This window comes from Thrips palmi, unplaced genomic scaffold (assembly GCF_012932325.1).
Source record: "Thrips palmi isolate BJ-2018 unplaced genomic scaffold, TpBJ-2018v1 HiC_scaffold_12, whole genome shotgun sequence".
In the NCBI taxonomy this organism is placed as follows: domain Eukaryota; kingdom Metazoa; phylum Arthropoda; class Insecta; order Thysanoptera; family Thripidae; genus Thrips; species Thrips palmi.
The window spans coordinates 3408907-3435930 of NW_023144623.1; the positions used below are offsets into that span (position 1 = coordinate 3408907).

Genomic DNA, 27024 nt, shown 5'->3' on the forward strand with positions numbered 1-27024 from the left:
GTTTTCTCGGAAACGGTGAGGAATTTTCAACTTTTGGGATTTTTCCCAATTTTCCCATAAGATTTGGAATCGAATGGAAAAAACCGTAAGTCTCTACGACCACTCCTTCACCCCAAACATTTCCATGAGTGAGTGAGTGAGTCAGTGAGTCAGTCGGATTGGGGCTTTATAGGTTCTTGATTATCGCAGTTAAAATTAAGTGGAACCCTGTTAAAATCGCGCGTTGGATCTGAACTTGCCTATCTTGACTTATGCAGTTTAATAGCCAGATGGTACTGATTGAGTGAGCAGAACGATTTTGCCGAGTGCACAGAGGGTGTCAATAAGAACATGACAGGCATACTTTGATACATGATATAATTGGAGCTCTTACAGGTCAGGCATTTAACAACCCTGGTAGAACTTGGATGTGGTTGGAGATCGGATTTCACATCCAAAGTCGTCCATTTTCTTCCATAGACATCCAAATTCATCCATTTTCCTCCATTTTCATCCAGTCACATCCATACGCGTCCATACATATCCACGGACTTCCGAGCGACATCCACTCACGTCCAACGACATCCGCCCACCTCCCAGCCACATCCTTTCTCGTCCATGGACATCCACTAGCTTCCTTACCACATCCACACACGTCCAAAGACATCTACCAACTTCCAAACAGCGGGTGGCTCGCCACGGCCCGGTCGTCCGCCCGGCGCCCGAGAATAGGCTGCACCGGCCTCTATTATTGCTTAGAAATCAATTAAAAATTCGACTTTTGGAAAAAGTGGCCATGCTAAGCCACAATTTATTAACCAAGGAATCGTTTTCATTCATTGGATTTGACCAACAGACATGTTATAACAATGAATTTCTCTCCGAAACTTTTCGGCGGCGACGCGCTATCCTGCGAGCTACGGCCATCCTACGCATAGCAAACTTAATCCGTTTCGTTCTCAGCAATCGTTCATCGCATTGCAAATCCGAGGACAGATTCGGAATCTGCGTGAAATTTCCTGTGGCGTAGGACGTATCGTTATATTTAAAACTCTCGAGATAAAGTGTAGTTATAATGAGAAAACTACGTTAAATTTGCCGGTTTTTCAAGGTCATTTTAGGTTATTTTCCCTCTTATGACTACACTTTATCTTGAGGGTTTTAAATATAACGATACGTCCTACGCCACAGGAAATTTTACGCAGATTCCGAATCTGTCCTCGGATTTGCATTGCGATGAACGATTGCTGAGAACGAAACGGATTAAGTTTGCTATGCGTAGGATGGCCGTAGCTCGCAGGATAGCGCGTCGCCGCCGAAAAGTTTCGGAGAGAAATTCATTGTTATAACATGTCTGTTGGTCAAATCCAATGAATGAAAACGATTCCTTGGTTAAAAAATTGTGGCTTAGCATGGCCACTTTTTCCAAAAGTCGAATTTTTAATTGATTTCTAAGCAATAATAGAGGCCGGTGCAGCCTATTCTCGGGCGCCGGGCGGACGACCGGGCCGTGGCGAGCCGCCCGAGACATGGTCCCAGCCGCGCTAAGGGAGTTTCCACCCGCTGTTCCAAACGACTTCCACTTACGTCCAACGACATCCACCTACTCCGCGGCCACATCCAATCTCATCCAACGACATCCACTGCCTTCCCAGCCATATCCACAAACGTCTAAGGAGATCCACTGACTTCCGTGGGACATCCGCTCGTCTCCAACGACATCCATTTGAGTCAATGAGCTTTACTTCCAAACGACATCCTTTTGCATCCACCGACATCCAGCCACGACCAAAAACCTGACATCCATTCCCGTCCACCATCATCCATTCATATCCAAACGACAAACATTCACATCCAAATGACATCCATTTTCATCCATTCACATCCAAATGACTTCCATTTTCATCCATTTATTTCCATTCACATCCAAATGACATCCATTCACATCCATTTTCATACATTCACATCCAAACGACCTCCATTCACATCCATTCACATCCAAAAGACATCCATTCACATCCAGTATGACAAAGACATCCAAATGACATCAATTTTCGCCCATTCGCAACCAAATGACATCCATTCACATCCATTGTCATCCATTCACATCCAAATGACATCCAAATCATATCCATTCACATCCATTGACACCCTAATGACATCCAATTTTATCCACCGTCATCCTTTTTCATCCAAATGACACCCATTCTCATCCAAATAACATCCACGTCACTTGGATGTCATTCGGATGTGGATGGATGTAAATGGATGTCATTTGGATGTGAATGGATGAGAATGGATGTCATTTGGATGTGAATGGATGTCATTTGGATTTGAATGGATGTGAGTGGATGAGAATGGATGTCATTTGGATGTGAATGGATGTGAGTGGATGAGAATGGATGTCATTTAGATGTGAATGGATGTGAATGGATGTGAGTGGATGTCATTTGGATGTGAATGGATGTGATAGTGGATGTCATTTTGATGTGAATGGATGTGAGTGGACGAAAATGGATGTGAATGGATGAGAATGGAGGTCATTTGGATGTGAGTGGATGTCTTTTGGATGTGAATGGATGTCATTTGGATGTGAATGTTTGTGAGTGGCTGAGAATGGATGTCATTTGGATGTGAATGGATTAGAATGGATGTGAATGGATGTGACTGGAAAAGTATGGATGTCGTTTGGATAGGGGTGGATGGCGATGGAAGTGAATGGAAGTCACTTGGATTCGAATAGAAGTCACTTGGATCTGAATGGATGTCGCTGGGATGCGCCTGGTTGTTGCTGGGATGCAAAGAGATGGCATTTGGATGCATATGGATGACGATGGATGACGGTCGTTGAGAATGTATGTCGGTGATGTGAGCGCCCGAACATTCATACTGTGAGGATGAGGTTTATGGAGCCGCCGCCAGATGGCGTTGTGCTCAACGTGCCGTTGTTCGTTCTCGGTTACAGTGTTGGTTGATGTTTTAACTAGGCTGTGGCACAGTTTTGCGATCATTTATCATACATGGTCCTTTCGGCATTTGCGCCTAACGGTCGTTTAGGTTTAGAAACTTCCCCCACAGGATACCATTTGGATGTGAATGGATGTCGATGGACGATGAGATTAGACGTCATATGGGTGACAGTGTATGAGAATGGATGTCATTTGGATGTGAGTGGATGTTGGTGGATGAGAATGGATGATATATGGACGATAATGGATGACGGTGGAGGAGAATGGATGTCTTTTGGATGTTAATGGATGTAGGTGGAAGAGCTGGGATGTCGTTTGGATGAGAATGGATGTCATATGGAGGTAAATGGATGATGTTGAATGAGAATGGATGTCATTTGGATGTGATTGGATGTCGATGGATGAGAATGGGTGTCATTTGGATGTGATTGGATGAGAGTGGATGTGAATGGATGACGATGGATGTCATTTGGATGTGAATGGATGTCGATGGATGCCGATGGATGAGCATGGATGCAGGTGGATGCAAACGGATGACAGTGGAGGTCGTTACTGGATATGGATGTTGGTGGATCTGAATGGATGTGGCTGGGCTGTCAGGGAACGTCGTTGGATGTGAATGGATGTCGCTTGGATGTCGGTGGATGTGGTTGGACCATTTTGGATGTGAGGAGCTGACATCCAGGGACTTCCAGAATGAAACACTCGGGATGTCCGTGGATGTCAGTGGAACATCCTGGATGTCCCTGGATGTCTAGAATACGACATCCAAAGTCATCCATAAATTCCCACTAGGGAACTAAGTGTATTTAGTTAGCCACCAATTGTGAACGAAAGAGAGAACTCTTCCTGCTGATGAGAGAAAGTGCAGTACTACTGACTAGGGAAATCATTCTAAAATTACACGTAACAAGATGACAACGAACAAAAGTAGAGAAGAACTTAAACAATATGTGAAATGCACTGCTTGTACCAGCAGATAGCAATCGGACAATGGGAATGCCAGCTTAGCACGATCAAAGCCACCGGTAACAGTCTGGAGGGCAGCCAGCCTGCCTGGCGTGTGCCCCGAGTACGGCTTGGCGTGTTTCTCTCAGATCCCAGAGGCACCACGAGCAATTAACGTAGTAACAGGGTAACAACAGCGCGCGAAGGTGGAGGGAAGGGTTCCTTTGCAGCAGGTCTCGTATAGAGGGGCCGTGAATCCAGGCTTGAGGGCACACACCTTCAGGAGGGGTTAACTGCAGCGCCAGCATGGTGAGGCGCGGGGCTGTCGTTGGACTGACGGCCCGCACGAAGTCTGCCAAGTCCACTTCCTTGTACTGGAAACTGATAACCATGGAGAGGGTCCGCAGCGCCGGGAACTGAGGCAGAGCGGCGGCCATGTGGCCAAGGAGGCTGGACGATGGAAGTCCGTCCAAATGAAGGGTCTCAAGGATAAGGGCCGAGGGCGATGCGGCCAGTGCAAGCAGCGGGGCAGTGGGGTCAGGATCGGCGCAAGGAACCGATACAGAGCGGAGCCGCGGTGCCCTGCGCAGGAGTTTCAGTCCACCTGTAGAAAATGTACAGTTCAACCCGAATTTTAATGAGGAGAGGTTGGGCAAGTTCTCCAGTTCGGACAGATCATCCCCTGAGTCTGTTTCGAAGGACAAGGTGCGCAGGTTCAGTAGCAGTTTCAGTGACGACACGGGAATATGCGTCAAGTCCAGGTGTACATCTTCGAGGGTGGCCGCATGCGTCTTCAGTAAATATTCCAGATAAAAATCATAGGAAGGCGAGGCGTAACTGAGCTTCTTCAAGGAAGAGACACCAACCATGCCAACCACCGCAAACCATGGCTCTAACAGCGCATCCTTAGAAAAAATTTTAATTTGCAAACTATAGAGATGGTTTACTTGGTTAATCGCCGAAACCAGTTGAAAGGTTTTCCACCTTGTGGCTGCCCCACAGTAGTTCGGAAAGAACGTGAGGACAAGCTCCTTTACACCACCTAAGCTGGATTGCTTCAACACTGCAGCCGAAGCCCGCAACTCGTTCATATTGTTTACATACAGCTTAAGCCGGGCAACAACACACGCAGAGCGAGACAACTCCGGGTCTTCATCCTCAGCCCACGGGGCAGTTGCACCAAGGTAATACCAGAGAACTTCGCGGAGGCAGGGTGCAAGGCGGAGGGCGGCTCGCAACGTGGGATCGCAAGTCGGCAGTCGGACGCGGCGCCACAGGTCCGCGTGCAGGCACAGGTCGCGGAGGCGACGGCACAGTACGCGGCATTTGAACAGCTCTCTCGGCGGCAGGAACGCCAGCACGGCCAGCAGCGCGTCGTCCGGCAGGGCCAGCAGCAGCTGCGGGCAAGAAAATGTTGGTTTAAGTCTCATTCCAGGATCGTGACATCACGTTGAAACGAATGTGACAGAAGGTCAGGTTCCTTTCAGCGTTGTGTCACGTTCGTTTGAATGGGAAATAGTCATAAATTATTTCATTCATAATCAAACGAATGAGACACAATACTGCAAAGCCAGTGGTACGTTTGCTTGCCACAAATTTGGCAAGCCGTTTGGAATGCCACAAATTTGGCAAGCCGTTTTAAATGCCAAAAATTTGGCAACCTTGGCCCGGAAATACTCCCCAGTTTGGCCAAAATTTGGCTAGTCTTTGAAGACTTCTGGTCAAAGCTTAAATATTTTGGCACTCCAAACGGCTTGCCTAATTTGTGGGAAGCAAACTTTGCAGTGAATGATTATCATAGAATCTGAACCGTGCATATTTCAGCCCAAAAATTTTGGGCCTTTCTTAGACCCACAAGGACTACCTTGGCAAAAAAAATAAAAAAAAATAGACGATAGCGTCATCGGTCGTGTTCCGCGATCGGATTAAAGTAAAAAAAATGCCTCTAAAGGAACGTGGCACCTTGTCGCGTTCGTTTCAACGTGATGTCAAGTTCCTGGAATGAGAGTGAATCAGCACTGGAGACCCCAAGGCATTGCACAAGGCACGCCCACATTAAAATAACAGGAAAAGTAGCGATATACATCGGCAACTTTGGCCCGTCCCGTACATTAAGAAACGTACGAATTTCGCCTATGTTTGACCCTGACGGGAATTAAACCTGAGTCTGGGGTTAAAATAAATGACGTTTTCGTCATCAGCACCCTGGAAAACATCAAAAACAATGCAAAAACTCGAATAAAAAGAATGTTCAAAAAATACTCCGCTGGGATTTGAACCCGGGTCCGAAGTTCTCCGATTCGCTCGAAACTGGCACCATTGGTTTTCTCTCGTCGCCCCGATTCCAAAAATACCCCTACATGCCCTGCTAGCTGCATCCGTTGCCGAGATCCTCCTCGACCCCATGTAGACCATGATGCACCTGCAGCAGCGCCCCCGGGGCTCGGATCGGATTTGCTGCCACCGGGCGGTTCTTAGGGTCACCCAAGGAGGCTGCATACCAAATTTGGTCAAGATCGGACCACGGGAAGTCCTCGGACGGACGGACGGACGAACGGACGCACAGCAGGGATCATACTATATGCCCGTCCCTTCGTCATTTTTTACAAAAAATAAACGGGACGGGCCAATTAGGTAGAATTTTGTACGTGCAACTTGCACGATTTTGTGCATACGTGGAATTTGCATATCATGCGTAAGGATGCATAAATTTAAGCAACTTCACGCACAATTTTATGCACGACGGTACACAAGTTTAAAATTAAGCATCGCCACGTACAAAATCGCACGAAATTGCTCAACATGTAGTGTGCCGCAAGCTCCAAGGTTCCCGAAAACATGGCGTGGAGGTCAACCGACAGGTCAACACTCCACTAGTCTTACAACTAAGAAAGGCACAGAGTTTAAAAGAGAGGCTGAGAGGCCACCACTGCAATTTTTTCCATGTAGGACAAATGAACGGTGCACACTAAATAGCCATGGACATTTTTGTTAGCAATTACCGAGCTATTATGTGTCCGTTGCAAAACGTTACCAGAGGGCGACAATTTCAACCACAAACCACAGACAAATTTGAGCACAGATATTTGGAAGCATTATTGTTTATAGACTAAGCGATAAATTGTTCACGTGGACAAGTATGTCCACAAGAAAGTCCATAACACTAGTATGTAGAAAATAAAACAAATATGTCCATTAGCAATACGCTTATTTCGTCACGAAGATCTGGACGCAACGTGAAGTGTCCTACAAATCGACAAATTTGTCAACAGCCATCCATCATTTAGTTTAAAAGAAGCCATGGACAATTGATCCAGGAAGCGGAAGAAGGGGATAAGTCCATTTTGGCCATTTTTCAGGAGAAAGAAAAAACTGTAAGCAGGGAAAAATAAAACAAACCAAATGAATTTTGTAGATGATAACAAGTTCAAAAAGCAAAAGTTTAATTTTGAGAAAAACATCTTAAGTGTCAGATCTCTCCATAGAGGGTTTCTGTGACTTATCACTTTCCGTTGAAATGGAAAACAGAGACATCTCAATTTGCATTTCCTAAACGGAGTGGAATTTGGAGACAAGTCAAGTGGAACTTTAGTCAGCATAAAGTGCTTGTTACTCTGGTGTATTTTTTGGACTTAGCTCTTTTTTCCATTTCAGTTTTTAAAATGAAGGGAGCTTAAGTTGACTTGATTCTTTTTACACTAGATTCATTAAAATACAAGTTGAGTTATCTTCTATTGGAAATATTTTAAACGGAGTCATGTGGAGTTTGGTTGAGTTGTTTCCATTTTCCGCTAAATTTAGAGCGTAAAAGGGGTCAAGTTGAGTTATATCCTTTTTCAATGTGGATTTTCTTCTTAACTGCAATGAATTAAGTCAAATAATTTGGTGTAATGATGTAAACCATTCTAAGACACAATAATAAGATAAAAACTCAACTTGGAGATAAGTCAAGTTATTCCCTTCTTCCGCTTCCTGGATCAATTATGTGGACATTTGGTAGTTCCAAATCGCGAAGACCAACGACCTGTGTATTTTTTGCAGTGGTTAAGCGAACTCTGACGAACTCGCAATAGCTGCAGGACACCTAACAAAATTTGTGATTTTGATCGTTAGTTACAGTATGAAAAGATCCTATGATCAGTTTTAACGCCCTGTATGTCATGCGTCCGCAAAAAATTGCACAAACACAGTACCGTAGAACGGGGTAATATGAGACATGAAGGAAAATCGAGACAAAGCGCACTTTTTTCGGGTTTTTTTCGTGTTGCTATCTAGCGGTTGTTCAGAAGACCACCGTGAATTTTTTTTCGTGATCTAGAAGGCCGTGGCAGCCTACAGGAAACGCACGAAGGCTATCAGAGAATTGCCAGGGTTATTTAGAACCAAAGGAAAAACCTCTAAATTCTAGCAAGTTTTATAAAGTTACTAAAAACCTCCCCAGAAACCTCGGTTGGAACTCGGGTTCTCGTCCGAACGAGGTATAAATCTGTAGGCAGGCAATTATGTCAACATAATCAGGACAAAATTTGGTTCCGTTATGTCGACTCCCGGGCTGCCTGTTCCAGATGGAATACAATTTTGTTACCTTGCAGGGAAAATAGAGACACCTCTTTTCGCTTGAAACATGAGGCCAAACATACTCTACTGTTAATAATTTCAAGAAATAATTATTTTAACACGAATTTTTGGCGAGCGATAGCGAGCCCATGCCGTGTTTGGGGGTACCAAAAAGTGACTGGTCGTGCGTCTGTCTGTCTGTGTGTCCGTAACTCACTCACGTTTCTCAGCAACTACCGCACAAATAGTTTCAAAATTTCGCACCGGAAGGCTCCTACACTGTAAAAAATATGTTGTGAATTTACGACGGAATATTTTCCGAAGGGTTTTTGGGAATGTCCAAAAGTGCACTGTAAATGTTTCTTTCCTACAGGAACTTTTGTAAATCAACGTAGGTTCGTCGTTAATTCATGAAGGTTCTTTGTAAATTTACGAAGAAAAATCGTAAATTTACAAAATCTGTTGTAAATTTACGAAGGGCTTCGTAAATTTACGACGGGCTTCGTTAATCTACGACGGGTCTTCGTAAATCTACGGCGGACCTTCGTAAATAAACGAAGGAAGTGTTGGCAATTTTTTTGCCGAAGGATCCGTCGTTAATTCCAGACGTATAATTACGAAGAATCTCTGTATATTAACGAAGTTTCTTTGTTTATAAACGAAGGTTCCCTGTAAATTTACGAAGGATCTTTGTAGATTTACGAAGGTGCTTCGTAAATTTCCATTGTAATTGGAAAATCAGCAGAGATCTTTCAAAAAAATAACGAAGGTTTTTGTAAATATACGAAGAGCTTCGTAAATTAACGAAGGAACCGTTGGCAATTTTTTTGCCGAAGGATCCGTCGTTTATTCCGGATATTAATTTTTACAGTGTAAATCTCCCCCAGGGGGAGTTTATCTTATATTCACGATTACTATTGTTTGAAATATTCAAAACATCTTTTTGAATTAGGTTCTTAGCGTGGTTAGGTTGGCAGTGCCTGGCAGCTCGTAGCAATTTTTCATACTTGCGGCCGCGACTCTTAAATACGGGACCTGTCAAAACATTGGCAAATAAAACAAACTAAAGAGCAGAAGGGCTTAGAAGTGAGTACGGCCATGGTTTTTCGATATTTTAGAATGATTGAAACCCCTCCGGAGAGTCAACTCAGAGAAATACGGAAAATGAAAGTGACAATTATTACGCGTTTCGTCCGTCCGTCCACCCCCTCCCCTCCCCCGCTACAGGGGAAGTGTTTTAGTCAGTGGAGTGTGTTTGATAATTGCAAGAATGATTTAGTCTTTTTAACCTTTGTGAGTGTATTTCCATTTATATTCTCAGACACTTTATTTTTTAGTTGTTTGCTTTGCTCAATAACAGTTAGAAAATATATTTATACATTCTATGAGTACAAACCAGATGCTAATCTTGCCAAAATAAATAGTCTTTGCTGACTCTTGGCACTGATTCTGGGAAAAGGCTTCATTGCAATGCTGTGAGTTTACTATAGTACTAACCTTAAAGAAAACCATATGATGAGTGAGTGTAGCGCATTCAAGGTTTGACATTGACATCAGATTCAATGAGACGATTCACTGACTTGGTCATATGATTTCATGAGACGATTCTTTTAACTTAATCATACATTGTCTGCGACAACTGGTAATTTGTGTTGGTCATGGTTTGAGTTGGCTTTTTTTTTTTTTAATTTACTCAGAATTTTAGGTAAATACTTTTGCTAAACTGTTTCAAAGATTAAATAACACACCATGACTATCATTATGAATGAGATAAACTTGCGTTTAGCAATAAGTGGCCTCGACATTGGATTCTATGAAACGATTCATTGGATCTGACAGAAGGTCTTCTCCGCAAAGTAGTTGAAATCAGCCTGCCTGTAAATATGTCTCTTTTTAATTAATGCAGATAAATCAATATAGTTAAATCCACTAGTTTAAACTAAAAGGGAGAAAGGCTATTTAGGTATTACTAATAACATTGCGTATTCATAAGTTCAGTAACAAGGAGATATCGAATGGTAATTGAAGTATTTGTGAATCGTATTAAGCAATTCAATGCTGGCTGTTAAATGTTACTCGACTGAGTAACAGGGTCAGGGTTCGTGGCATGACACTATGAACAGGAAACGCTCTTAAGAAACCTAACAACTGAAGACCCATACTTTCAACTAGAGTTACATGATTTGCGACCAAAATTTCCTCGGTGTTTCATTGCTTTCTGCAGTATTTGGTGTGCTGATCACAAAAATGACTTCCAATGTCATCCCGGACCTCTACTTTTCCAAATATTTACCAATTTTGGACCAAAATTTTTACATCGAGTTTTACATAGTTTCCTGCAGTTTTTGGTGTGCTGATCACGAAAATGACTTCCAATTTCATCTCAGACCTTTACTTTTCCAAATATTTACCAATTTCGGATCAAAATTTTTACATCGAGCTTTACATAGTTTCCTGCAGTTTTTGGTGTGCTGATCACGAAAATGACTTCCAATTTCATCTCAGACCTTTACTTTTCCAAATATTTACCAATTTCGGACCAAAATTTTTACATCGAGTTTTACATAGTTTCCTGCAGTTTTTGGTGCGCTGATCACGAAAATGACTTCCAATTTCATCTCAGACCTTTACTTTTCCAAATATTTACCAATTTCGGACCAAAATTTTTACATCGAGTTTTACATAGTTTCCTGCAGTTTTTGGTGCGCTGATCACGAAAATGACTTCCAATTTCATCTCAGACCTTTACTTTTCCAAATATTTACCAATTTCGGACCAAAATTTTTACATCGAGTTTTACATAGTTTCCTGCAGTTTTTGGTGTGCTGATCACGAAAATGACTTCCAATTTCATCCCAGACCTTTACTTTCCCCAAAATTTACCAATTTGTGACCAAACTTTTAAAATTGAGTTTCACATTGACCCTGTATTGGCCCTACTTTGCATATTCTTCACCATCTTCTACAAGAATACAGACGCATCGCTCGCCTACTACGCGCCCAAACAAAACGGCGCGTACCCCTAGTTTAAGCGGTCTTGCTACCGCTTCTAGCTCTGCATCCGATCCCACTCATCCCATCCCATCCACCCATCCATCCATTAAGCGCTCGGAGGGGACTGCATGGTCGTGTTGGTCGTCGTCGTCTGTCGTCCTGCGCCGCCACGCCGCGCCGCCTCGCCAGTCCCCACTCCTCACAGCCACCCCCACCCTTCTTGCCCCCTCTCTGCCAGGCCTCCCCGGCCGGTCCACGGCAAGACCGCTTTGCTAAGCTTGCCTTGGCGGAACTTTTTTACTATCTGATCGGCATCTGCTCTTCGTTTAGTATTTTCATGTGACAGGCACAACTCATGACTTCTTGTACATTTTTCAGCTCTCTTTAATGACACCCATTTTTCTCCCCTCCAGATTATGTATCGTCTCCATTATAGTTTCCTATCATCTTTAAAATGAATGAAAAGAACTTAAAAAGCTCCAAACCCGCCAAAATGATTTTATTCTCCATACTTCTTTAACATTTCTTTCTTATGTCTCACATTACCCCACATTGCACGGAAATATGGGACGGCATTCCGAGGGTTATTGAAAGGTCCCTACTGCACCTAAAAATCTGAAATTTGGTGGGAGTGTAGCCAAAGGGTCAATGAACAAGTGATGAACACCTCAGTACCTCAAATTGAAATTAAAAGGGGAAAATTCACAAAAAACCTCGAAATTTGTCTCATATTACCCCGTTCTACGGTATTTTTTGACCTTGCGTAGTGTACTACTCCCTTCAAGACGTCCCACTCGATACATATCTGAAGACACGCTCTTAAGTAGCATTTTGCATCTACCCAACTCCGGAAGAAACCGGAGTGGGACCGGAAATGGCCCTGATTGCGCCGGAAGGGTGCATGCAATGCAGCCGTGTCCACACGGCAAAAACGGTTCCTGGTTTTCCCAGGAACACCCTGGAAATCACCTATGCCATCACCATTAGCTTCCTGGGAGAACCAGGTTCCGTTTTTACCGTACACTTTCGTGAACACTTCGGGCGCGATCTGGACCATTTCCGGTTCCACTCAGGGTACTTCCGCAGTTGAGTGGGTGCGAAATGCTACTGCAGAACGTGTCTTTACATATGTATCGAGTGGGACGTCTTGAACGGCAAAACACACCGCACTGATGACAAAAAACACAACAATACAGCGAAAACGACGATTTTCGCGCTATTTTAAGACTAAAACGGCCTCCGCCCGGGCCATAGACCTAGTTCAACAGCTCTCAAAAAATTCACAGCATTCGGACATATTTTCCGCATGAAAAGCGAGACAGGGCATCTCAAATATGTCCCTGGTTCCAATGTTATGCTAGTGTCATTTTTGATGATTAGACCAATTTTTTAAGCCTCTGATGGGCAAGAAGGGGTGGCCCCGGCCAAAACTGGTTCGGCACTAGTCTTAACAGTATCGCAAGAGTCCCATTTCCGCGAAAAACTTTCGGTTGTAGACAGAGTGTAATAACTTAACCAATATAACGGAAATAACGCTTTTGTTATTTATTACAACCAATAACCGCAAACATTTGTAAGAGGATTAACGTTAATTCATAGTAACAATAACCGTGGATAAACATTTAAACGGTATAAACGATAACATTTTTGAGGATAATATTATACGACCCAGCACTGGTGCGAATAACAGCCCAGCCGTTATACGCCCCAGAAGAACTGGTGCGGATAAAGACCCAAACCGTTATACACACCAGTGATCCCCTGGAGGGATCTGCTGGGTCGCATAACCTATTGTTTATTTGGGTGCACCAGCTGGGGCGGATAAAGCCTTATTTGTTATACGCCCCAGCTGGAGTACACAATACTTGTAATTGTTACGTGCACCAGTTTTCAGATACATTCAAAATAAAAACTAAAATCAGTCAGATGGCACATTCTACTCACATTAATGGGATACACAATTACACATACCACTGAAAAACTACAAAGAATTCAAGTACTAAGTCCTGTATTATAAGAGGCTTGCTGCTGACTTGAAAAAGAGCAGTTAGGACTGAACAATCTCAATGCGCGGGAAAACAAACGATGCGAATCTGTTAATGCGGCCAGGACCAGTGACCACTAAAATTTTAAACTATCAAAGTCTGCCAGGGAAAATCAGGATGAAGGAGGCAAAACAAGAAGGGGACAGCAAGGAATCAACACAATGTATATGTTATCTCTTTTATTTCTTGTAGATAATGAAATCTGCGCATTTTTCAGTTAAAAGACTCTGAAAACTGGTGCACGTAACAATTACAAGTATTGTGTACTCCAGCTGGGGCGTATAACAAATAAGGCTTTATCCGCCCCAGCTGGTGCACCCAAATAAACAATAGGTTATGCGACCCAGCAGATCCCTCCAGGGGATCACTGGTGTGTATAACGGTTTGGGTCTTTATCCGCACCAGTTCTTCTGGGGCGTATAACGGCTGGGCTGTTATTCGCACCAGTGCTGGGTCGTATATTATCCTATTTTTGAGTAATACAACTCGTTTTGGTTTAGCAAAATAAAGGTTATTCCTTAGTAACGATAATCCTGTAGGTTAACGGTTACATTTCATATTAATAACAATAATTTGTTTTATCGTTATCATAGCGGGCAAGCGAAGCAAGGCTACACGGCTATCCTCGCCGAGCTATAAGAAATCGCGTCCACGATAATTCGGCGCTTCGAGTCCTAAAGTCTCCTCTGGGGGCCCCAAAGGGGTCTGTCTATACGACTCTAGCGGCACTTATCAAGCCGTACGCCCAGGCGCAGCGCAGCGGAAGGAGAAAATAAGCGCATCGTGTAATATAAAAAATAACGTTAAATCGGAACGGTTTTGCGATTATTGATATGAACTGCAACCTAAAAACGATGGGCCACAATTAACGTTATTAATGATTCTCCAATGATTAAGGTTAATTTCAATAATCGTTATTCTGTATAACCGTTAAAAGCTATTAACCGTTGTTTATCTACCTGATTAGATGTGGATATAATTTTATCGGTAATGTTTCAATCGTATGTTATATTTGTTACTAACATTAACTAACAAAATTAAAATAACGGCAGTAATAGTATCTTCCGAATTTCCGTTAAGTTACCGGTTACGTTACGTTTTCGCACCCTGGTTGTAGATCCATTGCTTCCCCTTAACATGCAGTCCATTGAAGTATCGACCGACACTCCCTGAATACGAAGAGACGACTTACCGATTGGTCCATTGTTACGGCGACGTTGCGGGCGATTCCTACTGCACGCGGGGGAAGTACTCTGGATCACGTTGTCAAGGCGCAGTCCTAGCAGTAGTATACAGCCCAGCGCGACCTACAGCGAAAGAAGTTAGAGCACTGCGGGGGCACTCTCATTGCAAAGTACGTGACATCACGTTGAAACGAACATGACACAGTGTCACGTTCGTTTGGGCATTGAGTCACATTCGTTCGGATGTGAATCGGCCAAAAATTAGCTTGTTCACGCTCTTTCGTCACGTTCATTTCAACGTGATGTCACGCACGTACTTGGAATAAGAGTGGGGGCGAAGAACGAAAACAAGTCAGTAATGACCTCTCGCTTAGCCGAAGGTGGAAGTAAAATGAGAATTATAAAGTGTCTGGGTTGTTGAAGACCGAGCGAGTACAAGAACCGGAAATCCTATTTCTCCCTTCCTCCGAACCGACGATCGTCTCATTTCCATGCTTGATCTTTAGAGTTCCAGTCTACGAGTGTGCCAGCCAGAATACTTTTACAATCACGTTACGCAAGTGCATTACAACACTCAAGTGCGGCCGAGGTCCGACAGAGGGTGCTGAAATAGGGTACTCCAGGGTAGTTCTTTCTCAAATCGCACGACCCCCAAAATCGATGTCTCGGATTCGGACCAAACTTGGTGGACTCATTGCTTGGGTCACCAAAAACAAGTTTCTGACCATGAAAATTTTTTTGCTCTAAAATTTTTTTCCCCCTAAAAGTGCTAAAAAATCGTAAAAAATGCTATCCCACTCAAAAAGGATTTTTAACACCATTAAAAACGGGGATGGCTCAGTTCACCTCCTGAAAAAGTGTCGACAATATCAAATTAAATATCTATTAATAGTAAAACCTCTATATCTGTGTTGTGGAGGGGGTGATGTGGGGTGGTGGGGGCTCAAAGGTCGTACCCGGATATTAATGATTTAAACAATTAATATAATTAATTAATAATTATTTAAGATTTTTACTAGAGATTTCTGTAGCCGAGGAACAGAGTGCCTGTACTCGTTTCCGACTCCTGGCCGAAGAAGTGGCGAGGCTACGCTGGCGATGGTATGAGAAATTCACCAGTCATCAGTGGCGGTGAGAATACGCGGGTGACGAAATGAGAAATTCACCAGTCCGCGCCCCGGACGAGCTTGTGGTGAGTAACCGGCGCGGGCTTTTTGAATTCACGCCTTACGATAAACATAAAATCGGCCCCACTGCAGCACTGCCATGTCGAAATCGTGCATCCTTCGTTGCGTCCCATGCACCACACTCACCGTGCAGAGGCGAATTCAGAGGGGAGAGCACGATGATGTATCAAAAGTTCCCTGCCTACAGGGGCAACATGCGACATTTTGCTTCACCGCTGAGAGCCTCGAACGAAAGCAAAGTGCGATCTGCCAGTAGGAGCCCACAACGCACCTCTAATAGCGATGTCAGGCTGAACTGTGCCTTTGTTGTGTGGTTTTGCTGACAGTTGGCACTGGTTGGCAGGGCCCGGACCCTTGGACCTAGGGCCCCGCCGCCTAAGGCCATAGTGTGTTTCCGCGGGGTTGCCTGCACCACTACTGCGGCTACACCAGCGGTTCCCAACCTTGGGGTCGCGACCCCAAATCTGTGGCATTACAACAAAGTGACGTAAGTGCACTTACGACAAAAACGAGTAAGTAGCACGGTTGGAACCCTCTCATTGATGCAGACCTTGTCCAATATGCACAATTACATTTTTCTCGTTTGGTCTAGGAGATAATGACAAGTAAAATCTGACGTAAGTCAATTTCACTCAGAAGTCAATTTGCCAAAATGTCGTAAGTGCACTTACGACATATTTTTTGAAATCATGTCGTAAAAAATGTGTCGTAAGTACACCTGCGTCACAGATTTTTTCACAGCTGGGCAGGGACCTCGAGTACGATTATGTCATACAGCTAATGACTTGCACTGTCTAAACTTTAATATATAGAAGGGGTCACAACGGAGTAAAATATAAACTTTCAAAGTGACGTAAGTGCACTTACGTCACTTTGTTGGATTAAAAATCACAAATCATGTGACGTTAGTCTAGCGAAGTGGAAAACCAATCATTATTTTAACTTTCTCTTAACATACAAGTATTTTTTAAGTGCCACAAGAAATTCTCCTATCAGCGGTTAAAGTTTTAACCTGTTGCTTGCACACTGCTAATCCAAGTGTGGACCAAGTCCACGCTAGGTAGCGTGGACCACGGTGGTCCACGCTACGAAACGTGGACCACGAATGGTCCACGCTAGGAAGCGTGGACCAAGCCGTGGTCCACGCTAGGGAACGTGGACCGAGTTGAGGTCCACGCTAGGAAACGTGGACCGAGCTGTGGTCCACGCTTCACCGCGTTGAACTTTTCATAGACCAATCACATTTCCAAGTGTGGACCATCCGTGGTCCACGCTTCCTTGTGTGGACCATTCGTGGTCCACGTTTCCTAGCGTGGACCACCGTGGTCCACGCTACCTAGCGTGGACTTGGTCCACACTTGGATTAGCAGTGTGATTTTGAAAAGTGTCTTTTACGTCTCCTGAAATACTGATGTTTTTGACTTACGTCACTTTGTTGTATTGCCACAGAAATGGGGTCGCGAAAAAATTCCGAGGGCTCGCGGCGAGGTGGCTGGGGTCGCTGGCCCACACGCCGAGCACTGGCGGGAACAACTTTGCGGCAATACTGCTCCCAAACTAAGGCAGATAATCGCACTCCGTAACAAAGGCATGCTAAAGGAAGGTCCAAAGACCAATTGCCGGAGCATCCGGAGCATTTCAGTGAATAAGTGCAATTTGGTCAAAAACGACTAAAGCAAAATAGCCAAAAACTTTGATTGCTCTCAGTTCCCATACCAACTGACCAAGAGGGCAAAAATTTTGTGGGGGTGTTAACCTATGGGTAGGTAGCATTAGAGCCAAAAATGAGCAAAATCGTCAAAGGTCAACTTCGACCACTGTCAATCGGCTCTGGAATGCCCCACGAGGGGCACCTAACGCACCGCAAGCCAAATAGGCTCAACTTTTGTGCGCATGGAGAGGAGAACCCGACAGCGGTAACGCGAGCTACAACGCCGATGCAAACTGGTTTTTGTAGAGTGCATCGTATCGTACTCACCTGCCACAAGCAGCACCCCGTCCCGCTCCCTCCTCCCTCCCCCCCCCCAACACCCCCGAAAAAAAAAAAGATAAAGAAAAGAGGATACATCAGAAAGGAGAAGGGCTGCAAGTGAACAAGTTAAACTTTAGGCGGCAATAATAAGCTTTTGCAATTCGCGATCCCTGCACAACGAAAGAGGGGCATCGCGATGCGGGCTCCCCAGGTGAGTTTCTCACCAGAGAGCTCTCCAGCCCCCCCCCCCTTTCCCCCCACTTTTCCCCTGCCTGCATGTTGAAATGCCCTGTGTGTGGTGAAGGCAGAATCAGTCTATGCAAACACCTGCTTCCCGTTCACGGCGTTGGAGGTGGCGGTGGCAACAACGCAAGGGCCGAGCCCGTGTCGCAAAGCAGGAGGGTGTGCTCCCGCCTCCGCTTTGCGCCTTGGTCAACGCCCTGACACGAGGGAAGACCATCACGCCCATGACAACGCTTCGCAACGAGGGTCACGTTCAATGGTCTGCCCGGGCTGTGACCGTGCGCCCCTGCCCGTCGGCGTGGCGCGCACGTACACAGACTGTCTTTGGGTGCGTCCAGACGCAGTACACTGTGCGAAAAAACCACAGTGAATCCCGTTAATTTTTTTGCCGGGATTTACTGTAGTTCAGAACACGGGATTTACCGTGCCTGGCTACAGTATCTACTGTACCTGGTACAGGATATTCCGTACTCCACCCCTGTGGTACAGTAAATCCCGTGCAAAGTACAGTAGATCCTGTTAAAAAAGTACAGTAAATCCTGTACTCTGAACTACAGTGACAGCTGTACTAATCACTACAGGATTTACTGTGACTTTTTCCCAAAGTGTAGTGCAGGCAACCCCGCGGAAACACACTTTGGCCTTAGGCGGCGGGGCCCTGCTCTGCAAACTGAAATGTGTGCATGGCACGCTCTATTTGGAGCATGCCAAGAAGCACGCTTTAAATTGGAGCGTGCTTGGCAGGCACGCTTTAAATTGGAGCGTGCTTACCAGGCACGCTCTAAATTAAAGCGTGCCTGCCAGGCACGCTCTATTTTAAAGCGTGCTTTAGCAAGCTCACTCTAAACTACAGCATGGACGGCAACCACACTCCTGAATGCTCGTTAATGGCTTTTCTTTTAACATGTACTAATGCAAGGTTTCCATTTTATACTTTAAGGAAGCAACATTTCAAGTCTTGTTAGTACTGAGATGTGTTTTACGCCAACAAAGCTTCTCCGCTATTTTCACAACTATTGATGTATAAAATGGCACTGGTACAACGAGTTAGACCTGGGAGGTTTCTTTCAATAACCATGGAGGAAACAATTAAAACATTTCTCATCCAGAAATACACATCCAGTGTATGTTCAACATGACACTAGTTACTCACTCTTTGGACTGCCCAACAATCCATAGCAAAGTAACCTAGCCCTGTTGCTGGGTGGTGAAGGTCGAGGCTGCAGTCGCACGGAAGGAACACAGACTCGAGGTAAACTAGCTCCATACGTTTATCTAGCTCTTCCAGTCTCATCGTTTTCAATAACGGCGTTCCACAACACAACGCCACCACAAATCGCCAGCACAACGAAAATAAACTTCACATTTCAAGCGTCATAGCTGCCATTTTGAATTTGAAACACAACACAACGCGCTTGCGTAGTCAGCACTTTTTCATACGCTTTCTTATGAGAAATTGCTGCAGCACGTATGCGCCGGTGGGCTCGCAAACTGAACTCCGAACTTTCGTTCTTTTCATAAAGAAACATTTCAGACACAGATACACGAAGCACAATAAAATTCGATTATGATTTTTGTCACTTAATACCTTTAAATTGACAAATCCACTGCCATCGTTATTGAAATCATGTGTAGGTTGGCACTTCGGAAAAACAAGTGCTACCCAAGCAGACGACAAAATTCAAAATGGCAACATTGACGCAAATAGTGAAGTTTGTTTTCGTTGTGCTGACGATTTGTGGTGGCGTTGTGTTATGGCACGCAGTTATTGACAACGATGAGACTGGAAGAGCTAGATAAACGTATGGAGCTAGTTTACCTCGAGTCTGTGTTCCTTCCGTGCGACTGCAGCCTCGACCTTCACCACCCAGCAACAGGGCTAGGTTACTTTGCTATGGATTGTTGGGCAGTCAAAAGAGTGAGTAACTAGTGTCATGTTGAACATACACTGGATGTGTATTTCTGGATGAGAAATGTTTTAATTGTTTCCTCCATGGTTATTGAAAGAAACCTCCCAGGTCTAACTCGTTGTACCAGTGCCATTTTATACATCAATAGTTGTGAAAATAGCGGAGAAGCTTTGTTGACGTAAAACACATCTCAGTACTAACAAGACTTGAAATGTTGCTTCCTTAAAGTATAAAATGGAAACCTTGCATTAGTTCATGTTTATTAATTAATTTAAAAAGAAAAGCCATTACGAGCATTCAGGAGTGTGGTTGCCGTCCATGCTGTAGTTTAGAGTGAGCTTGCTAAGCACGCTTTAAAATAGAGCGTGCCTGGCAGGCACGCTTTAATTTAGAGCGTGCCTGGTAAGCACGCTCCAATTTAAAGCGTGCTTCTTGGCATGCTCCAAATAGAGCGTGCCATGCACACATTTCAGTTTGCAGAGTGGGTCCATGGAGACATACTAAGTAGGGGAGTCGCAAGGTCTGGTGACACTGTACACTTCTTACCCACTTAAGGGGGCTCATACATGTTAAACACACTTTGTAAAAAAAAATTTTTGATGTAGATGGATTAAGATTTTACAATTTCTGTGTTAAAACCCTTTTAGATAATTGAGTAAGCTTCATTTTGGCTTAAAGGAAAGTGACTTTGGACATTTTTTGGAGATTTAGTCGAAACGTTTAAAATTTTGGTTCTCGTAAGATTTTGTTCGCATACTTGCTCAGATCTGTGGGGAAAAAATCAGGGAGACTCATCCCTAGTAGTGTCATAGAATTGACTACAATGGGCCTTATATCTGCAATAGTTTTCAAGAAAAAAAATAAAAACAATTTTTTGTTAAAAAATTTGTTCAAACTCCTTTGGCCTCTGATACTGCATAAAGAGACTTAAATAGCAAGATTGACCTCATCGTACTTTACATTTGGTGAAATTTCATGCGTTTTAGCTGAATCGACAAGTCAAAAGTAGCGCTTTCTGGAACGATTTCCTTAAAATAAAAAACTCCATCCCAGATTTTTTTATATGTTGTTGCCAGGGCCCTAAGGTAGATTTTCATGCATAGAAATAAATTTTGAAAGGTGGGGCAAGATTTAATAATTCGATTTTTAGGTAAAATTACTAGAAATTCTTCAGCCTCCAGTGCAAATTGAGTGAGGTGGGGTCTATGACCGGCATTGCATTGGTCTATCATAAGACAACTGTTGTCCCCTTCTTCCGCTTCCTGGATCAACTCATATCAAACAAATCAGGCCTTAAAAATCCCCATTTCGAGAAAAAATTGTTTTTTCAAATTTCTATTGTGGGCGAATCTAGGTCAACTTGAACGGGGTTTGACCCCGACCCCCTCAGAACTTGCTCCAAACATTCTTAATTCATTGGTCTATACCTAAAACCACCCCCAAAAAAATTTGGTTGAAAAATATATTAACATTTGGCTGAGCTGTGGCACTTTTTGTTTTTTGGTCAATTTTAGTGAAATTAATACAATGAAAATTTGAAAAAAACATTTTTTTCTCGAAATGGGGATTTTTGAGGCCTGATTTGTTTGACATGAGTTGTCTTATGATAGACCAATGCAATGCCGGTCATAGACCCCACCTCACTCAATTTGCACTGGAGGCTGAAGAATTCCTAGTAATTTTACCTAAAAATCGGAATATTAAACCTTGCCCCACCTTTCAAAATTCATTTCTATGCATGAAAATCTACCTTGGGGCCCTGGCAATAACATATAAAAAATCTGAGATGGAGTTTTTTATTTTAAGGAAATCGTTCCAGAAAGCGCTACTTTTGACTTGCCGATTTAGCTAAAACGCATGAAATTTCACCAAATGTAAAGTACGATGAGGTCAATCTTGCTATTTTAGTCTCTTTATGCAGTATCAGAGGCAAATGGAGTTTGAGGGGAGTAAAATAGAACATAAGTACAATTTGCAAATGATTTGCAACTCAGTTTGGTCATGGAACTCAAACGGCCAACTCAACTCAAAACGGAACCAACCATAGAGAGTAATTCCAGCCCTTGGTGGAACGAAATCCGGGTTTGGGTCACGGAATCGGTTCAAGATTTGTTGGGTCATTAGGTACCAGTAGGACATATCAACCCTAGGTGCAAAGTGGGCTAGCTCAAAGGTCACTTGAGATATCTACATTTTGCTGTTGGATAGTTAATGTTGTTTCTACAGTTCTGGCTAGTCATAATTTTACCTAAATGAAGGTTAGGCAGAAAAAGGAAACACAAGCTAGAACTGAAAAAAACAACTCTATCAAAAATTCTGAAAGCGACATTTTCCCGCTAACTTTGTTAAATTTAGAAAAATGTAGACATCTCAAGTGTTGTTGGAGCTAGGCAACTTTCCTCCTACGGTTGATATGTCCTACTGGTATCAATTGAACCCACAAAGCTTGAACCGATTCCATGACCCAACCCCGGATTTCGTTCCACCATGGGCTGGAATTACTCTCTATGGTTGGTTCCGTCTCGAGTTGAGTTGACCGTTTGGGTTCCATCACCAAACTGAGTTGGAGGCTCAACAATAAGAAATGGCATTCCCTCCAGACACAAAAGACAGGACAGAAGTGGACAAATATGAGACAGACAGCAGAGGTAAAAGGTGAAAATCGATTAACAATTCCGCCAGATCCACTTCATTATTACGTATTATATTCTCTTGGACTTCCTATTAAGAAGCTGTCAAAAGTTGGTGTTTGTAGTACATTTGCAAATTGTATTTATGTTCTCTTTTACTCCCCTCAAACTCCATTTGCCTCTGATTCTGCAAAAAGAGACTAAAATAGCAAGATTGACCTCATCGTACTTTACATTTGGTTAAATTTCATGCGTTTTAGCTAAATCGACAAGTCAAAAGTAGCGCTTTCTGGAACGATTTCCTTAAAATAAAAAACTCCATCCCAGATTTTTTATATGTTATTTCCAGGGCCCTAAGGTAGATTTTCATGCATAGAAATGAATTTTGAAAGGTGGGGCAAGGTTTAATAATTCGATTTTTGGGTAAAATTACTAGAAATTCTTCAGCCTCCAGTGCAAATTGAGTGAGGTGGGGTCTATGACCGGCATTGCATTGGTCTATCATAAGACAACTCATATCAAACAAATCAGCCCTCAAAAATCCCCATTTCGAGAAAAAATTGTTTTTTCAAATTTTCATTGTACTAATTTCACTAAAATTGACCAAGTGCCACAGCTCAGCCAAATGTTAATATTTTACAACCAAATTTTTTTGGGGGTGCTTTTAGGTATAGACCAATGAATTAAGAATGTTTGGAGCAAGTTCTGAGGGGGTCGGGGTCAAACCCCGTTCAAGTTGACCTGGATTCGCCCAGTGGGGTTGAAAAATTTTTCCTGTCTGTCTGTCTGTGTGTGTGTGTGTGTCTGTCCGCACTACTCCTCCTGAACGGCTCGGCCGATCTCGGTGAGATTTGGCACACTTTTTGGGTATGCCCTTGGCTCGGCACACGCGAAATTTCAACATCCTAGCCCAACTGGTTCGGTTTTTATAGCCGAAAAACACTGAAAAAGCGGCGAAAAATCGAGTTTTCTGTAGGCAGATTGCTTCTGTCTTGAAGAGAGGGGGGTCTGGGGGGCAGAGCTCCCCAGCACGCAACAAGTTAGGAAAATCGACGATGGAGAAGCCATTGCCTGCCGAAGGCAGGCTAGCGCCGCAGGCCAAGGTAGGTACGCCAGGCGCGGATTGGAGAAACAGGCAGCGAGACATCGCGAAGCCTGTTACGACAAGACGCGGTCTGGCGTAAACCTACCTTGTGTAACTTAACAAGGTAGGTTTACGCCAGACCGCGTCTTGTCATAACAGGCTTCGCGATGTTTCGCTGCCTGTTCCTCCAATCTACGCCTGGCGTACCTACCTTGGCCTGCGGCGCTAGCCTGCCTGCGGCAGGCAATGGCTTGTCCGTTGTTGGCTGAGCGATAGCGAAGCCTGTTACTCAGGTGGGGTTGAAAATTTTTTCCTGTCTGCGTGCGTGCGTGCGTGCGTGTGTGTGTGTGTGTCCGCGCTACTCCTCCTGAACGGCTCGGCCGATCTCGGTGAGATTTTGCACACTTTTTGGGTATGTCCTTGGCTCAGCACACGCGAAATTTCACAATCCTAGCTCAACTGGTTCGGTTTTTATAGCCGAAAAACACCTAAAAAACGGCGAAAAATCGAGTTTTCTGCAGGCAGATCACCTCTGTCTTAAGGAAAGGGGGGTCTGGGGGGCGGAGCCCCCCAGCCTCGACAAGTTAAAAAGTCAGGCCAATGCAGCCCTAGGCACGAAATCAAATGCTGTTTTGACCTTCAATCACGCAAATTGGTATGCGGATGCCTGGAAAAGAAACCTAGCCTGCCGAAGGCAGGCAAGCGCCGCAGGCCAAGGTAGGTGTAACGCCAGGCGTGGATTGTCATAACTGGCGCAGCATCGCGAAGCCTGTTACGACAAGACACGGTCTGGCGTACACCTACCTTGTCGGTTAATTTTTTAACTTGTTGAATGCTGGGGGGCTCCGCCCCCCAGACCCCCCTACATTCTAAATAGAGTTGTTTTATCTACAGATAACACGATCTTGACCCTTGTCACTTTTTAACTTGTCGAGGCTGGGGGGCTCCGCCCCCCAGACCCCCCTTTCTCCAAGACAGAAGTGGTCTATCTGCAGAAAACTCTATTTTTCGCCGTTTTTTAGGTGTTTTTCGCCTATAAAAACTAAACCAGTTGAGCTAGGATGGTGAAATTTCGCGTGTGCCGAGCCAAGGACATACCCAAGAAGTGTGCAAAATCTCACCGAGATCGGCCGAGCCGTTCAGGAGGAGTAGTGCGGACAGACAGACCGACAGACAGACAGACAGACAAAACTTTTCAACCCCACTGGAGTAACAGGCTTCGCTATCGCTCAGCCAATTAACTGTTTTGGACCTGGATGCATATTTGCTCCATCCAAACAGCTCAGATGGGGCTTAAAACAGATTCTTAACTAAAAGTAACTTTCTCTCTTGTAAATGAGCACAATCCACCTGGGGGGAAGGGTTAGTTTTGCCTCACAACAAATTCCACTCATTTCCGGCAAAATTCCAAAAATGTTACTCGATGGGAGAAACGCTTAAAGTCAGCTGCTTTCAATGTAGCTTATATGTGGCAAAATAATGAAGGACACTAGTTTAAGATATCACTACATTAGACATTTGTTCAAAAAAGAGGCACATGTTGGAACTGTTTCTTACCTCATGCCAGATTGAAGTGATGCATGGTCCAGCTGAGACTTGAAAAACTTTGCAGCAAGCTTGGCATGAAGTTGCTTGGCCTTCTGCTGTTGTCCTTGTCTCACTCAGTAAATGCCCACTTACAAGATGCAGGATGTGACGTCAGGCAGCCAGCAAATTTTTGACCGTGGCAGCACTCGCAGATCTTGTCTGTTATCAGTTGCATTGGGTTTCCCACATGGGCACAGACAGAGCACATGGAAAAGAGAAGATCACATACAAACAAATTGCATAAGAAAGGTCCAACGGAACAAGTGGTAAAAACAAATTCAAATTATTTTATGTGTATAACAAATTCACAAAAATGTGCAGGGAAACGTTTTAGTGTGTCAATCATAGGGGCAGCTACATTGCTATCACACCCCAGTGCAGGAGAATCACATAGCCGCAAGGACAGACAATTAAAACCAACTTTAGTCCCAATCGCATTAGCAAACTGTGCACACTCGCAAGTGATCGGGGAGGAGATGGCAGCCAAGCCGTTCTTCGTGGACAGATGGCCAGAGCAACAGGGAGGAAGGGAAGGCAAAATTTCAGCACTGAATCTACTTGTAACGCAGACATACTACACGAGATGAAGGCACTGAGGTGTTTCCATTCTTGTTACCTATGCACTCCTGTGAAACAGGCAACAAGAACAAAAAGTAAACGATACCAAGAAGAGCAGGGGGAACTGCAACCAAGTTATTTCCATTCACAGAAAGTAAAAGTACTTCTTTTATGACAAATGAATCTATGAACATTTCAACATGACGAATGATACAAGCTGAATCAAAAGTCTGAGACTTTTCACTCCGATGGAGTAAGAACATGTTGAGATATTTAGGTTTTAGGTTGGTAACTCGCATGTCAATAAGCTGAGATACACAAAAACTATCAAATATTGACAGAACAAAATAATGCAGCTCATGGTGATAAGGTTGTGTACCCAAGAAAGTAGTGCAGAATTCTCCAACTCTCCACCTCAAAATGCATTTGAACATGCCAGTGCAGAACTGAGGCCACAGGAACTGAACTCACCAGCGGCTGTAGGCTCTCAAGATGGTTCAGCATCGATTCACGCGGATACAAAATGTTGCAGAGAGATACGGGCGGGCTGCTTTCTTCTTTCTCAATCGCATCGGAACAAATTCAGTTGCTCGGTGCTCGGATCTTTCTGAAATAAGAACGGATGTCCCAGAGGTTATGGCAGAGTCGGGTGTCGCACAGCCTTCGCACCAGCGTCGCGTCGTTAATTGATTTCTGCCTTTCCGACGTCCTTTCAGTCGTGGCGAAAATGGTCACACACATGGGATAACTCTGGTAAAGTAGAGTGGTGTAAACATTCGACTACCTGCTTGCGGCTGCGACACCGTATCGTCGATTTGTTTGGAAGCGTCAGCCCAAGCGTCGGCTGCAAGTCACACGTATACACGTAGGGTTCCCAGCGTGAAGGGTAGGCATCATTTGGAAGTGGATTTTTGAGAATTTCAAATGGTAGGAGGTGGAAATTTGAAGGTTGTGTAAGAGGTGTGTATTTGAGAAAATATTAAAATGAAATGGCATCATGAAGAAAATACGGATATTAATTTAGTATTACGGTCATAAGAGTGGTTAAGTGTATGCGTTCCTGTTGTGGCAGCAGTTGGTCCGTCGTGCAGGAAAGCCAACGCAAAATATTAAAAAAAAACAAATTAAAAAAATGAAGGGTGATTTGAATACTGTTTTTAAATACGAAGTTGAGCTT

The 27024-nt window shown here is 44.0% G+C and overlaps 1 protein-coding gene across 2 annotated transcripts; it reads right to left on the reverse strand.

Annotated features, from left to right (window-relative positions):
• Window positions 1-2519: 2519 nt before the first annotated feature.
• Window positions 2520-26987, reverse strand: LOC117639910. Of its 2 annotated transcripts, none has more exons than XM_034375946.1 (5): window positions 26632-26987; window positions 26319-26454; window positions 25260-25448; window positions 14685-14799; window positions 2520-5293 (listed from the first exon to the last, which is right to left on the reverse strand). In XM_034375946.1, exons 4-5 carry the CDS (start codon window positions 14694-14696, stop codon window positions 3965-3967), a joined length of 1341 nt encoding a protein of 446 aa, XP_034231837.1. In that variant the 5' UTR covers window positions 14697-14799; window positions 25260-25448; window positions 26319-26454; window positions 26632-26987; the 3' UTR covers window positions 2520-3964. The 2 variants fall into 2 exon arrangements, with proteins under 2 accessions (XP_034231837.1, XP_034231838.1); XM_034375947.1 differs by having other exon boundaries at window positions 26587-26987.
• Window positions 26988-27024: the final 37 nt, after the last annotated feature.